At 45.9% G+C, this 15,164-nt stretch overlaps 1 protein-coding gene across 1 annotated transcript; it reads left to right on the top strand.

Annotated features, from left to right (window-relative positions):
* Positions 1 to 1,117: 1,117 nt before the first annotated feature.
* Positions 1,118 to 13,649, top strand: LOC124096241 (acyl-CoA desaturase 1). Its single transcript, XM_046449922.2, has 6 exons — positions 1,118 to 1,448; positions 1,964 to 2,246; positions 5,088 to 5,218; positions 6,645 to 6,850; positions 8,281 to 8,513; positions 10,890 to 13,649. Exons 1-6 carry the CDS (start codon positions 1,425 to 1,427, stop codon positions 11,087 to 11,089), a joined length of 1,077 nt encoding a protein of 358 aa, XP_046305878.1. The 5' UTR covers positions 1,118 to 1,424; the 3' UTR covers positions 11,090 to 13,649.
* The last annotated feature ends 1,515 nt before the right edge of the window (positions 13,650 to 15,164 follow it).

Genomic DNA, 15,164 nt, shown 5'->3' with positions numbered 1-15,164 from the left:
CCTTGAGTGTGTATTCCTTGCTTTACTCCAAAGTGCATCTCTCATTTGAGATAGCCTACTGTCTGTCTTGAATGTGTTTCTAGTTCCTTAAATAAATCTTTCTGTTTCTAACTAGCACGGGCTGAAATTCTTTTCCAACTAGTAAGTCAAGGACCCCACTTGTCCTGAACTTCCTCCTCTCCATGAACTCCTGGAACCCTCTAGTTCTTTGCCTTACTGCTGAGAGCAAACACCTGTCTGTGTTTCCTGCCTTTTTCCTTGTAGAAGACTCAAAAATTCCAACCTGACAATCAGAAGAATATCCAAACCGTCCCGCAAGCATTTTTGGAGGTGTGGACATAGGGACTGGATTGTCCACTGTTGTCTAGCGGTGGACTTTCCCTGCAGAATGTGCCCAGTGACTGCGCGGGGTATTGCCTTGTAGGCACACAGATCCGTGCGAGTTTGCACGTGTGGCCAGAGTTCCCGGGCGGTCTCAGGTTAGCATCCCAGAGCTTGGGGACTGGGCAGAGCTTCAAGTCCGAGCTCCCAGTTTAGGAGGCGGACTGCACCAGACCTCTCTGGGCTACTGCGGGGTAGAAGCCACGTCTCCCCTCCTAAGCGTCTGGGGGAAAGGGAAGACAGAAAGGAATTGTGAGTGTTGGGCGCCACCGTGGCTCCCCCCACGATTCCCAGTGCAATTTCAGCAGTACCAACCATTTGTGGTGAGCAGAGGACCAGTACAAGACTTGTAACCCACCCCCCAGTGCCGAACCAACTCCTCCCCTTCCTTCGGAGAGAAATCTCCCAGGTGCATCCGAAATCGCGGGGTGTGGGACAGAGCCCCAAGAACTGAGAGAAGAAAAGTGGAGACGGAGAAAAGGAGGGGAAGGGAGCGAGGAGCTGGCAGCAAAGGGAACAGCAGATTGCGTCCAGCCAATGGCAAAGGCTGGACGAGGTGGCACCAAATTCCCTTTGGCCAATGACTGGCCAGAGTTTACAGGAGTCTCATTAGCATTTCCCAGAGGCTGGGGCTGGGGCGGCGTGGTGTTGGCGTCGGCTGTATCCCCCGCTGTGTCTCCCGTGGCTGAGCTACTCGACTTTCTGTCCCCTCCCCTCTCCCGCCCTTATTTCCACGCGGGGCTGTCTCGGCCAGGCAGCTCTGCTCACTTTGTCCCTTTTGGCAGCAGATCAAAGAGTTTTGAGGAAACGGTCGCCCTAGGCTAACTCTTCCCTTTAAATTTCGAGCCCAGAGAGATCCGCGCACAGCGGGTCGGGCCAGCACAGCCATCCACGTGCCACAGTAGAGAGGTGTTCTGAGCGCAGCTCCACCGACGCCCCGCACCAGCGGACCCCTGAGCCGAAGTCCATCCTCTGTCTCAACTGCGCCAGAATTGCTCCGCAGCCTCAGCCCTGGGAGGGCGATCCCAGCACCCGAGAGCCCGATGCCCGCCCACATGCTGCAGGAGGTAAGCGTCCCAGAAGTGGCCTCCGTCCCGCTGCGTAGCGGGCGCGAATGGGGCTTGTAGGCGACTGGTTAGTGGGGGAGACAATTAAGAGCTTCTGTGAGCAAAGGGCCGTCTTTTCTGCTGCCCTCGGTTGGGGGCGGGGTGTGTGTTGCATTCTGGAGGATTTATTCCCTGACTCTTGGTTCTTGAGCTTTAAAGTCAGGAAAACTCTGGTCCTGCTTAGACCCCCTGCATACATGGGGTTTCCTTTGCGTGTTGCTAGGGGTGCGAGCTGTTTACCCTCCTGTCTCCTTCTGCTCCTTCACCTTATGATTTAACTCCCAATTCATCTGCAATTTCTGGAAACCGTCCCCTATTCCATCTCTAGATACCTACCACCATCACATAGCCTAGGTACTGAGGCAGGGTCTGTGCCTCTACTGCACACCACCCCCCACCCCCAGCTGCATTAGAGAACAAGTGTCCTTTACTGCCCCAGCCTCTGCGTTCTCTTGACTCTCCACTGCTCTTTTCAGATCTCCAGCTCCTATGTGACCACCACCACCATCAGATCACCTCCAAATGAGGGTCTCCATGATGGAGAACAAAAATTGGAGAAGATGTCCCTTTACTCAGCAGAAGACATCCGCCCTGAAATGAAAGATGATATATATGATCACAGCTATCAGGATGCCGAGGGTCCCACACCCAAGCTTGAGTATGTCTGGAGAAACATCATCCTCATGGGCCTGCTGCACCTGGGAGCCCTGTATGGGGTCATACTGGTTCCCACCTGCAAGTTCTACACTTGGATCTGGGGTAAGCAGGTTCCTTTATTCCGAACCAGTACCCCAGGTTTCTCACTGATGTTTAATAAGGTGGGGTCTTCCACAGAGCAGAGGCTCCTCTCCTCAGGTTTTGCCTGCCAAGTGTCTTTGGTTGCCTGAGAGACTGACTGGCCTGGGAATAGAGCCTAGTGAGACTGGGGTGCAGGAAGGTAGGTTCTACAGAGTCCCTCAACATGGGTGCTGAGGAGCAAGCACTGAGACCATGGGCAGGGGGCTTTGAAGTATAAATATGTGTGTGGCACAGAAGCAGCTGTCCCCCCAAAAACTTTTCTGTTTGAGTCAGTTGGCTCCCTGTCCCTGTCCTGCCTGCCTGGGTGACTGAGAACCTGGGGCTAGACCAGAGTTTCTGAACTGCACACCAAGCACAGTCAGGGTTGTAGGAAAGGAAAGCTGATGAGGAGAGATCATGCAAAAAGGAAGAACATAAAGGATTATCAATAAGATTCTGACCTGACCCCAGACCAGACCAGGCTGGTTTGTCATAGAGGGGAAATAATAAGGCCATGACCCAGGCTGCACAGATGTGTTGCTCTGTCACTCCAGGTAGGTCTGGATACAGCTTATGCCAGTCAGCAATATGTGCTTAGAATGAAATAATGTTGCAGAAATGCTTCCTGTTCCATTCCCCACTCTGCCATTTCCTCCTGCTCTTCTCTCCTGAAGCTAGGAAGTGCCTAGGACCTAACAACTTCTAACACCAGCTGCTATTCCTGCTCCTCCCTATTCCTTAGGCTGCTGTAATGAGAGAGAGGTTGCCAGTTCTCTCCTGACCTGCCCATAGCTTAGCATTTTTGGAGATCCATGGCTGGAGGCTGATAGCCCTTGGACCCATGCATGTGCTTTGCAGACAGATTAACCTTTGCCCCTAAAGCCCGAGTAGGGAAGGGGGAGCAGGGAGGTCTAGAGACCCACTGGCCCAATTGCTGCTCTCCGAGAAGTAGGAAGCCAGGACACCCTCTCCAGGAGACAACCAGAAGTTTTCAGAACAAAGAGGCATGAGGAACTTTCTGACAACTTTCTTGAAGGGTAGTGGTGTAGAAGGGCTGATTGGCCATGTGTTAGCCTGTCCCCACCAGGCCTCTTAGGTCTTATAGGTGCCTATATCTGGTCTTGGTAGTTAAACTTTGTCTTGGAGAATGCTCTAGGTGCCATATGGAAATGAAACTGAGAAGATTCCCTTTCTCAGGATCACCTGATACTAAGTGGCAACAACACTACATTTATAGGATTGAAAAGGTCCTATTGAAGTAGGTCATTGTGTGTCATTGCATCATTTCTCCTCAATCAGCTATTTCAAGTGACTTCTGTGTCTGTAGACTCTGGAAGAGCACTTAGGGCAGGGTTGAGGAGATGTCTCTGGCAATGCTGAGGGCCAAAGTGCAAAGCTGTGAGATGTTGCTTAACCATCAATGTGGACACTAACAGTCCTCTGGGGAAGTCAGAGTGAATCTAACTGACTGAGCCTTCTTGAGAGTCTGACAAGTATGCATAGAACAGGCACCAGAGTGCCTGGATTCTGATCCAGTTACCCTTATGATGGGATGGCATATGCTTTAGGAGCCAATGAACCAGGGTCATATGCACCATGATGATACTTCCTGGCCTCTCAGCTGAGTGTTTCTGCTTTGTCTAAAGCCCTTTCTTTCCTTCTGGTGATTGCAGGGCCCTGGCTCACTGTGGTTTTTCTAGGTATGGGTGATGCATATCAGATCTCAGTTACCACATGGCCAGAGGCCAAATATCAGCTGGAGCCTCCAGTCCCTCTCAGAGAGAATGTGGCCAGTACTTTCCTTGGTATAGTCACTATCTCTTTGACTCTCCTGCGAACCCTGTGGGAGGAAAAGGATAGGGTACAGGAGGGAAGGGAGGGGAGAGAAAGGAGCTGTTTAGGAAACTCTTTATCTCTGGCTGTAGAACACAGGATAATTTGTTACCATATATACCATTTTCAACCCAACTAAATTCTGTGGCTCCTTAAAATCATCCTTTCCATCCGGGCTCCTAGGAATGAAACATTGTTAACAGTTTCTCCCAAGGTCTGAATCCCTGCCTCTTAGAGCTACTAAACAGGAAGACATAGGTACACCTGCCTACTTGCCCTTTAGAGATTGTATCTGGTGCCTGGTGAGCCTGTAGAACTAGAGGAAACAGAGGCAAGACAGTGCTCAATAAACAGGCACCCTTTAAAGCATCTATTTCTTTACCTGCAATGTGTGGTGTTACTAACAACTACCTGTGATAAAGCTTGAGCCACTGCACACACGACTGTGTGCAGGACTGACTTACCCTGATAGTATTACACTGCCTGGTACAATACTTAAAAGTTTTTCACCAGCTGGTACATTGCTACCCCTAGTGTCCACTACATCCAGTTGAGCAGTGCCCAGATTGCTGTGGCTATCTTCAGAAAATCCTTGTATATAGGGTTCTGAGCTCTGTAGGAATAATTTGATTATCTTCGAGAAGGTAAGCTGAATGTCAAACTGGACAAGACCTTGGATAATACCTCCACCTTTGACAATGACAGTGGCACAGTGGTGAGAGTTTTATTCCTATCTTGCCATCCTGCCTCCTTAGTTCATGAGAATCCTTGACTTGTCTCCATTCGTAGGTGGAGAGGCTAGGAGGTGGTGGTCACTTTTCAAGTAGTAAAAGGCACAGGCCTTGAATGCCAAGGCAGCCCTATGGTTCAGGTAAGGTGGATATTCACCCAAAGCCTAAAGAGCACATGAGTGGTATAGGAGAGTTACTTTGATATGTTTCCCTATGGAACTTTCCTGTTGGTGACTCCCCTATCATCTTGTCCTGGCAGCCTATGTGTACTATTTAATCAGTGGTCTGGGCATCACAGCAGGAGCTCATCGCCTGTGGAGCCACCGAACTTACAAAGCGCGGCTGCCCCTGCGGCTCTTCCTGATCATTGCCAACACCATGGCGTTCCAGGTGAGAAGTGGGTGCTGCTTGGCTTTTGTATCTCTACCTTGTTGATGACCTAGGGTGGAATGGAGGGTGTCAATGCCCTGAGAGAAGCCTCAGCAGGACCATCACTGACCTTTCCAGTTTCCAGGGGTCACCTAAAGTGTAAGCTCAAACATGGAATGCTTCAGAATACTTCAATAGGAAGGGAAGTAGGGGGAAAATAGTCAAAGCTCTGGAGGTACAGGATTGTTTTTGATACCAGTGTGTTCAGCTATTGTGGTCCTTTATCATAAGGGGCCACATCACATAGCCACACACTGAACCTGGTTTCCTGGGCAGACACTGGGAGTGGGGGATGCTCTTGGTTTAGGGAGACTATCTTCAGACACCACCTTTTTTTTTTTTTTTGAGGATGATGTTATCTAAGAGACTCAGGAACTTTGTTGTCGTGGATAATAAGATCACATTTCTATAGCATTGTGTGCTGGGGGCTATGCTATGCACTTCACATAGATGAACTCATTAAGTCCTGATACATCTTAGGAGATAGGTGCTATTATTTAGCTCCCTTTTACAGATGAGGAATCTGAGTCACTTAGAGGGTGGATGGGCCAACCTTGTCACCCAAGGGCAGTATGTACCTCATGACCATGACCACATTTCTGTGGTAGCTAAGTCAGCTATTGAGGATAGGTTGTGGCCCAAATTTATATCAGAAATAGAATGAAGGGAATTGGGGTAGAGGACTCTTACAGCTGGTACATTATAGGAATGGGCACAGGATAACTCGTGGTATTAGGCTTAAGAGGAGAAGAAAAAACAAATTAGTCCTGTTTTTCTTGGCAATATCTGAGGTATGGAACCACATTTGGATAATCATCTCTGGTCCTAGAAATTTACACCTTCAAGGTTCCTGATGTTGTCTCTGTGGGCCAAAGAGAAAGAAGAAACACATTGGAACATTTTTTGAAGGAATGGAAAAAGCCCCAGACAAGCCCAGAAGTCCTTTGGAGATGCAGTCATGGTCATGAATTACATGCTGCCCTTGAAGCTGTCACTTACAAACACATCAAGATAGAACTTCTTGTAGTTTTCCCCATAAGCCAGCACCCCAGGGCCTGAAGCCACCTGCCTCATTCCCTTGCTACAAGAATTGCCCTGTTTTCTCCTAGTGAAATTATTTGAGCATGGTGATTTACCTGTATTCTCCCCATTCTGTAACCTGCAGGAAGCGGCAGTTCTATTCCTGGGTCTATACTGTAAGTTGCTTTTCCATCTGATCTTCAGGGCAAGTGTGCAGAAGAGGGCAGGCCCCTCTATGCCTCCTCTGGAGCCAGACTGTGTGAGGTCATGCCAAAAGCCATGGACCCTTTACATACATTTAAGAATGGCATTTTTCCCATGAGGGCATCCCTCCTCAGGCCTGCATTCCTCTTCTCTGTCCCTCCAGAATGATGTTTATGAATGGGCCCGAGATCACCGCGCCCACCACAAGTTCTCAGAAACACATGCTGACCCTCACAACTCTCGCCGTGGCTTCTTCTTCTCTCACGTGGGTTGGCTGCTGGTGCGCAAACACCCAGCTGTCAAAGAGAAGGGGGCGACCCTGGACCTATCTGACCTAAAAGCTGAGAAGCTGGTGATGTTCCAGAGGAGGTGAGTAAAGGGAAGATGGGACTAGGGATGTGGCCCTGGGCACCTGAATCTTAAGGACTCCACCTTTTACCTTAGGTCTTAGAAAATAAAAGCTGAGGATGAACTGGGTTTGTAAATTCAAACTCATTTAAAATCCAGTATTTAACATGCCACAGGTCCTCAGTCAGTTTACGGCTCTGTTCCTTTCTCTCTGAGCTATCTTAATGAAACTTGTTAAAATGCAGCAAATGCTCACTGACCTGGGATAGTTATGGACACAAAAAATAATGTAGTTAAGTTCTTTCCTTCAAGGAGTTTGTGTCCTCTTGGGGTTGAAGGGCTAAGCCAACTACCCAAATAACCACAATACAGGGTAGAATATTGTCTGTACTATGAAAGGTGTAAAGGGAGGGAGATTGCTCAGTGGGGGCAGAGGAAAGTGGTTATGAGAGATCTTCACAAGTATGAGTGATCAGTGATAATGTAAACAGAAAGAACAGAATGAGGCAGAGAAGCCTCAAGCATGTTCCATGAAGGATGTCCTTCTTCTTGAAGTGGGGCAGGTAAAAGGACTACAGAGACTCATGCAGTTCCTGTACAATTCTAGTGTGGATTTAGGATTTTATTCAGTGGGCAACAGGGAACCTCTAATCATCTCCTTTGCAGCCATGTGGCACATTCAAGGGCATGCTTCAGAGAAGCTGCTCTCAGGACAGGTGAAAGTTACCATTGAGCCAGAGAGACAAGAGGCAGGGACACAGGTTAGACAGTAGCAAGGATCCATGCTAGGGAAGCAGTGGCAGCAATGGAAAGGAGTTGGAGGCAAGGAATGACAGTGACATACAAGTGAAAGACGTGACTGCTGAAGGGAGGTAGGCAATCCATTCCCTTAAAATGCCAATCACCTGGCTTTCACAGGAGTGAAGAGTATGGAACAGGGCCTCTGAAAGGACAGAGACCTGCAGGTGACCAAGGATATTCAGTGAGCCTTCTGAGGGACAAGTAGAGCAAAGAATTTCGGGGAACAGGGAGTAGCTAGAATGGAAGCATGACACTGTGACAAAAGGAAGGCTCCTGAAGTCAGATGGACAGCAGCCCAGGCTGCAGAACTGGCTGATGAATTTGAGATTTGATGCTCATCTGTTTAACCAACATGGCCTTATGGTCTCCTGAAAAAGAACAATGGACTTCAAGTCAGGATACAGGTGTTTCCATATTTGTTCCACTGGTTACCAGTGGGGCCTTCTTAGGAAAGTCATTAAACACATTGTTGCCTCCTCTAGAGACTGGGATAACATGCATTGAAAAGTTCTTCCACCCTATTCCCTCGTGCTCTTTTCTGACACTCTGTATTCACAGAGTAGGAAGAAAAACAGCCCAGTCCAGTGAGTGGACAATCCACTTAGGCATGACAGCCCTCCACTGACTCACTGTGGGATCTCTCAATGTAGGTACTACAAGTCCGCTGTTCTGTTGATGTGCTTCATCCTGCCCACACTGGTGCCCTGGTTTTGTTGGGGTGAAACTTTTGCACACAGCTTGTACGTCGCCTCTTTACTGCGATATACCATAGTGCTTAATGCCACCTGGCTGGTGAACAGTGCTGCCCACCTCTATGGATACCGCCCCTATGACAAGAATATCAACTCCCGGGAGAATATCCTGGTTTCCCTGGGAGCTGTGGGTAAGTCATAAGACAATAGCATGACCACATCTAGTGGTTTCCTGATCAGGATATTTGGCTAGGAGCTGGAAGAACCCAAATGACCTATTTTTATGACCACTTTGTAGCTCTGTCTTTTTTTTTTTTTTTTTTTCTTCAGTATAGTTCTAGGGGCAAGACACTGTGAAATCCCTTTGGGAGTGTGGCAACAACTCTTATGTAAAATGGAAAGAGTGAAAAATAAGGCTGCTTTTGATTTTAAGTTGTAAAACAATCTCTAAATCCTACCTACATTGAGCCCCATTGACTTTTTTCTTCTAGTCATCTTTTACAGGTTTGTAGTCTTGAGGCAGAGAATGCATAAAGAGAAAATTAGAGACATCTGCATGACTTAGAAGCCCAGTGTCTTATATTTAAAGATGCTGTATAAAATGTAGACTACTATGGTATTTTCTAGTATAAAATCCTTTCTCAACAGTATTAGTTTCTTATTCTCCAACAGAAACTCCTTATCACAATTATAATTCAATTCAAAGATTTTATGCCACAGAATATTTTTCTCTCTCCACTGTACTTGAATGTGCCCTACCTTTCAAGTGTGGGCCATACCTTATTATTTGTTGATGCCAACATGAGGGGAATCAGTGCATCTCTTGGTGGCCCGTGCTCCCACATGCCACCCTCGCTCCTTATGTCCTTTATTTTTCTGTCTTCTGTTCTTACAGTGTGCTAGGAACTCCCTTTTCCCATAGTGCTGGGGGAATCCTCCAGGAAAGCAGAGAGTTTGACAGTTCCACCATCAGACTCTACCTTTTCCTGTCCTTCATTCCAAGTGCATATAGACTTTGACCAAGGCCTCAAGTTAGTTTTCCTGGTGCAGACACCATATTTGAAATAAATGACCTATGCGTACAAATCATAGAAATGTAAGAACCTAGATTGAGATGTGTCCCATAATTATAAATGAAACTCCAAACCTGCTCTTTTGGCCTCTTCACCTTACCCTTTGCTCTCTTCCAGCTCTGTTTCCTGCCATTCTAATCTCTTTGCTTCTGGAATTGCTTTCCCCATGGTCACATGTTCATCTTTTCTCTGATAAAGGTGACTTTCCCCTAGAGTCTTCGGCTATCTCTTACTGTCCCTGTTGTGTCCCATTGACTCTCCTCTCCCTTCTCTATCTGTATGTCTATCCTCTTTTAAATCTGATACCTTTGGGCTTGTTGAGGTCTTGGCTCTGAACCCATATGTGGAAGTTAGAAATCCTCTATCAGCACCCTGAGTCTTGGTGTTCCCTGTGCCCCACTCTGCACTCCTGCTTCCCAGTTCACTGGGTGGTCAAGGTGTGTACAGAGATAGTGCATAATTTGAGATGCCTTGGATGTAGTAATTGACTTGGTAGAATTTCCTTCACTTGCTAGTTGTTCGTATCATTGCTATTCTATCTATTTTTTATACTAACTAATAAATAAAGGACCTCTCTTTTTTCCAACTCTGATAAGGGTCAGTGTTATTAGTATTGGAATTGACTTAGACAAAAAAGAGTCCCTCCAGAATTGTTTTTTTACCCAATAGTGAAATGGTCCTGAATCCAGGATTTCTTTCTTTCTTTCTTTTTTTCTTTCTTTGTTTTTTTCTTTTCTTTTTTTTTTTTTTTTTTTTTCCTAGCAAGGATTTCTCAGAATCTCAGCTTACAGGAAATCTCTAAGTATTTTCAGAGTGGTTCTGTTTTTTCACCCCAGGGTCAAAACTCAGGATTAGGATCCAGATCAGCCTACTGAGAACCAGCCATGGTTGTGGAAATTCTGGCCTCTGGTTGAGCCTCCTTTTCTTTTTGTAGTGATAGGATGGCTGTGGCATTTCCAAACATCCAAAATATGATTTCTAAGTAAGGGTGTGGTTGATGTGGGAAATGGCTGTTGCCACCCATTCTATTGGAATTTCCCATCCTTGAACGGGCACCAGTACAGTGGGGAAAGGTGCTTACTCACCTTGTTAGCAGCACTGCTACAATTTCTTCCTCTGGACTCTCCCCTCCTCACCTCAACACTTGTACAGAGGCAAAGTGCCTGTGGGGTTGCAGGCCAGTATTTAGTGGAACTATGGTATTTTCTAGTATAAAATCCTTTCTCAACAGTATTAGTTTCTTATTCTCCAATAGAAACTCCTTATCACAAAGGCTCCCAGATAAACATGGGTGATCAGATCCTCTTGGTTCATTGCTTATGATGACTCTGAGGGCATCTATTTGTTTTAAGTAGAAGACACAGGGTTCATTTATTCACTCAGCAACAGCAGCTTTCTCTGAGGTTTTTAGTGCCCTGCTGGGTAAGAGGTTGCCAAGATGAGGAAAACGGAATTCCACCGAGATTCATAACTTCTTTCCTTGGTTTGTTCCAGGCGAGGGTTTCCACAACTACCACCACACCTTCCCCTATGACTACTCTGCCAGTGAGTACCGCTGGCACATCAACTTTACCACGTTCTTCATTGATTGCATGGCTGTCCTCGGCCTGGCTTACGACCGGAAGAAAGTATCCAAGGCCACTGTCTTGGCCAGGATTAAAAGAACTGGAGATGGAAGCTCTAAGAGCAGCTGAGTTTGAGGTTGTCCAGGGTCCTGTTCCAAAATCCAGTAGAGGTTTAATGTTCTGTTAATTAACTACTGAGTAATGCTACCTGGATGCTAAAGATGATGACCTTAACACATTCCGGTTCAGTAAATGACAAGTACTGAAGGGCAACAACTCCCCTCTTTGATGCTAAAACAATATTCATTTCTTCTCTGTCTTTATTTCCATTGTCCTTTTCTTTGCTTGGTTCCTATCATCTTCCTTTCTCTTCTCCCTATTGCCTCCCAGGCAAGCATCTGGTCAGCCGCAGGTCGGTGTCCAATGTAAAAGCCTAGCAATCTTCCAAGAGCTTAAAAGCAAAGGATTTACTTCAGATACTCTCATGCTTGATCTCTCCTGAACTTTAAGGCAGGTGGCTCCACTTAGCTATGCAACAAAATCTTCTCAAAAGTGCTCATTAACTGTCATTATACGCTTTGCTAGATGGAAGATGAAAATAACTATTTATCACAGAGCTTGCAAAGTAGGTCATTCATCAGGGGAGAGTGAGCATGCCGGATATGATTTCTAAGTAAGGGTGTGGTTGAGGTGGGAAAGTTCTTTTTGTAGTCAGACCCAGCTGCCTACCTAGCAGAGACCTGGAGCCTCTCCACCCAGTATGCATCCTTTCTCTCCTGACTGATTAGAGGATGGCCATGCAGGTTGGCAATGTTAGATTACAGCAGCACATCTTAATGTCTCAATATAGTTTAGACTGAGGATAAATGGGAAGCATATAGTTCTTAGGAAAAGTGATCTCTTCTGGGGAAAAAAAAAAATTCCCCCTGTATTAAGGAGATTTGTTATTTTATAGATGAATGAGTTGTCGACTGTGTCCGGAAGTGATGGATACAGCAAGAGCTCATTGAGTTGTGAGGATTCCGTGAGCTGCTTGTCCAACTTCTTTCATCTTTCTGCTGTGCTATCTTCAGGATTTTGGTCACTGCCCTTGTAGTAATAGGATGGCTGTGGCATTTCCAAACATCCAACAATGGAAAATTTTTAGCAGGTGAACTTGGGTCAGAGTTAAACGTGTATAGACATAATTTGTATTGCAGCATGAAAATATTCACTGGGAGTATTTCCCTCTGAAAAAGAAATGCTAAAAAAGCTTGAAGGAGAAGAGAAGCCCATTGGTTTACCCATTCCTCCCACTGCTGGGCAGGAGATGGACAGTTGGAGGGGCAGGGTCTATGGGCAGCTCCTGAGAGATCACTTTCCGAAGGAAGAGCTCTGACAGCACATTGCCCAAGGGTTCAAAAGTCACTGAGTAATTTGTTGGGTGTTCTAGTAAACTGAGTTAGATAGTGGGTCCATTTATTCATTACATTTTCTCCTTACATAGAATAAAACATAGGCTTCCTCCCCTAGTGTTGTACCTTTTCATGCATCCTTGCTTTGTGACCATCAGATTGCATATAGGACTGCCTGGGTGGGTCAGGAATTTCTTAACTGTTTCTAGTTTTCTGGCTCTACTCCATCTGTCATCTTTCCTCTGCTGGTTCACTCTGTTCTCCAATGTTTTCTTCTTGTTTGAAGAGTCAGCCTCCTATGTCTGTTCAGGGAAGTGAGAACTTGCTATCTAGGCAGCTCCCTGTCCTGTGGACACAAATCTCATGAGCACAGAACTATTGTTTCTCTTTAGCAAGGAGAGCTGACTGTCTCTTTGCTGGTCTCCAGATCCTCTCCAACTTCACCCCTCTGTGCCTGTGCCACACTGATAACTTCAGAAAGTGTAGTGAATGCTCTAGAAATATTCCTGGCTCAGACAGCTTCAGTCTCCTGTGAAGCCAAATGCCCACCATACCAGTGAGCCAATCTCAGAGCAAAGCAGGGTTAGAAGTTAGTCTCCTCTCTCTGGGTTGGAACAGAGAGCATGCTCAGTGCCTCCTGCATATTCAGTAAGACTGCTTGCTCCCAGGGGACACTCAATCCTTGTAGAAGGAGGAAGGACGCATAGTCTTCACTGGGAAGCACATGAAATAAGGGCAAGTCCCAAGTGCCTCGTTTTGAAAGGGGGCCCCAGCCTGGAGCCAGAGTCTGCTGTAAACCTTTGGCTGAAATGTGGGATATGAGATGCCATGAACTTTGCTGAAAATATTTGTGTCTGTTCAGCAAACTAATCAACATCCCCTACCACACAACCTAGGGCAGAAAGTAAGATAGAAGAAGTCTAGAAAAACACAGAACACCACTATTTGAAGACCATGGACCTGTCCTGCCCTGAACCTCAGTCCTTAAAGCAGAAGCCTGACTCTGCTCTACCAGGATCAGCAATGTGCAATCCCAAATGCTCTGTCCACTGAGATCTAGCCATGGGAGGAAGCAGGGCCTTCCAGCCTGCAGTAAGGCAACCTGTCCTTAAGTTGTTCATTTTATTTATTTTTTTTTTAAGTTGTTCATTTTAGTAGAAAATCACCTCATGAAGAGCTGCCTACTCTGTGCCTATCACCGGAAATGTCTGTTGAATGGTTTTAATTCTACAGGTCATCAAATGTCTGCTTGATAATATATAAACAATAAACTCAACCTTTCTCTTTTCTTCTCATCCTGTTCCATGGTTCTGATCTATGCCATGTCCCTACACACATGGGTATGGTGACCTCAGGGTGAGGTCCCCAGTAACTCTGTAGATGTGTTGGTAGGGGCACGCTGGTTCAGTAAGAACACTCTTCAAGATTCTAAAGCTCAATTCAAATGACACATTAATGAGAAACTCTCATCAAGAGTTAATTACTCAATCCTTGCCTTATGGGTGTGCTGACAACAGATTTGGGTGCCTTACTTCTTTTCTAATCCTGTGGTTATGCTCCTCCTGGTTCCCTCTGAGCAGTCCTTTACCCTTGAAAGCCTGCAGCAGTGCCCTAAATCAATAGAAGCCTGGCTGGAGTGTTATCAAGTGCCCAAATTTGAAGGAGAGTAGAAGCAATTTGAATGTATTTGATATTTGAAACATGGAATGGTGGTACTAGACTTATAGTGGAAAGTATGCTTGGTTTGCTAATATCTTCAGTGTACTGTATGTAGCTCAAAGGGTAAGTCTAAAAGGTAAACAAAGCAAGGTGACCCTGTTACACTAGTGGGCAAAGTCTGGGCCTTCTAACCCGATGCCATCAACTTGCTATGTGACCCTCGCTTTTATAACAAACCCACTCCCCAGACAATGTCATTAATCCATTCAGAGCCCTCTTGAGTTAATCACGTCTCTTTAAAGTCCCACCTCTCAATTTGTTGCTTTGGGGATTAACGTTCCAACACATGAACTTTGAGAAGGAACACTGAAATTGTTGCACTGGACAAATCACTCAGTTATAATGTGCCTTGCTTTATCTTCTGTTAAAATGTGGTATGATAATAATACTGACCTACCTCAAAGGACAGTTTTGAAGCATGACTAAAGCTTATTATTAAGCATTTTGGGATCTTCAGAGGAATTCTCAAGCCCCACAGACTTTTCTAGTAGCAGTATCCACCACAAACTTGACATGCACATATGTCTGGATGTCATTATTAGCCTACATGGTTCTCAAGAGATTAAATGCAGCCATTGGAGATGGATGTGTCTCTTATGCAGGGTACCTTTTCCTTGCCTGAGTGGGTTTTTTTTTTTTTCTGTTCCCATTTTAATGTGAGATAGTAGTTATTGGTTATCTAAGAGTAATTTTGGAATATCAAGTCTGAAGCTAGTTGTACTTTGATCTGAGATTATGTTTGTTAATAATAAAAGTGAAGTGATTCTGATTGCACTGTGTCTTAGAGTGTTTTGGCTGTGATATAATCTCCTGGGACCTGTCTCTATGGTCCACCATCCCATGTGTGTCCTGAACCTTTAAGAGTTAAAAATAAATATAAAAATAGTTACAATGGTTGAGTCATACCCCAGTTACGTGCCCTGCCCTTCCAAAGGGTAACTTTAGGTTAAACTCTGGGAAGCAGGAAAGGAGGTGTCTGCTCCTATTAAATCAAACACATACCTGCAGTTGCAAATTGCCTGGAGGCATGCCAGGACCACATGTGTCGCGTGGTCACAGGGAACCAAGATAGATGCTGGAAGAGGCTGACA

The sequence above is a fragment of the Marmota monax genome, unplaced genomic scaffold, assembly GCF_021218885.2.
Source record: "Marmota monax isolate L192 unplaced genomic scaffold, Marmota_monax_Labrador192_F-V1.1 WCK01_AAM20220418_F8-fsc00004, whole genome shotgun sequence".
Classification (NCBI taxonomy): domain Eukaryota; kingdom Metazoa; phylum Chordata; class Mammalia; order Rodentia; family Sciuridae; genus Marmota; species Marmota monax.
This window is presented reverse-complemented; position numbering and strand designations above follow the sequence as displayed.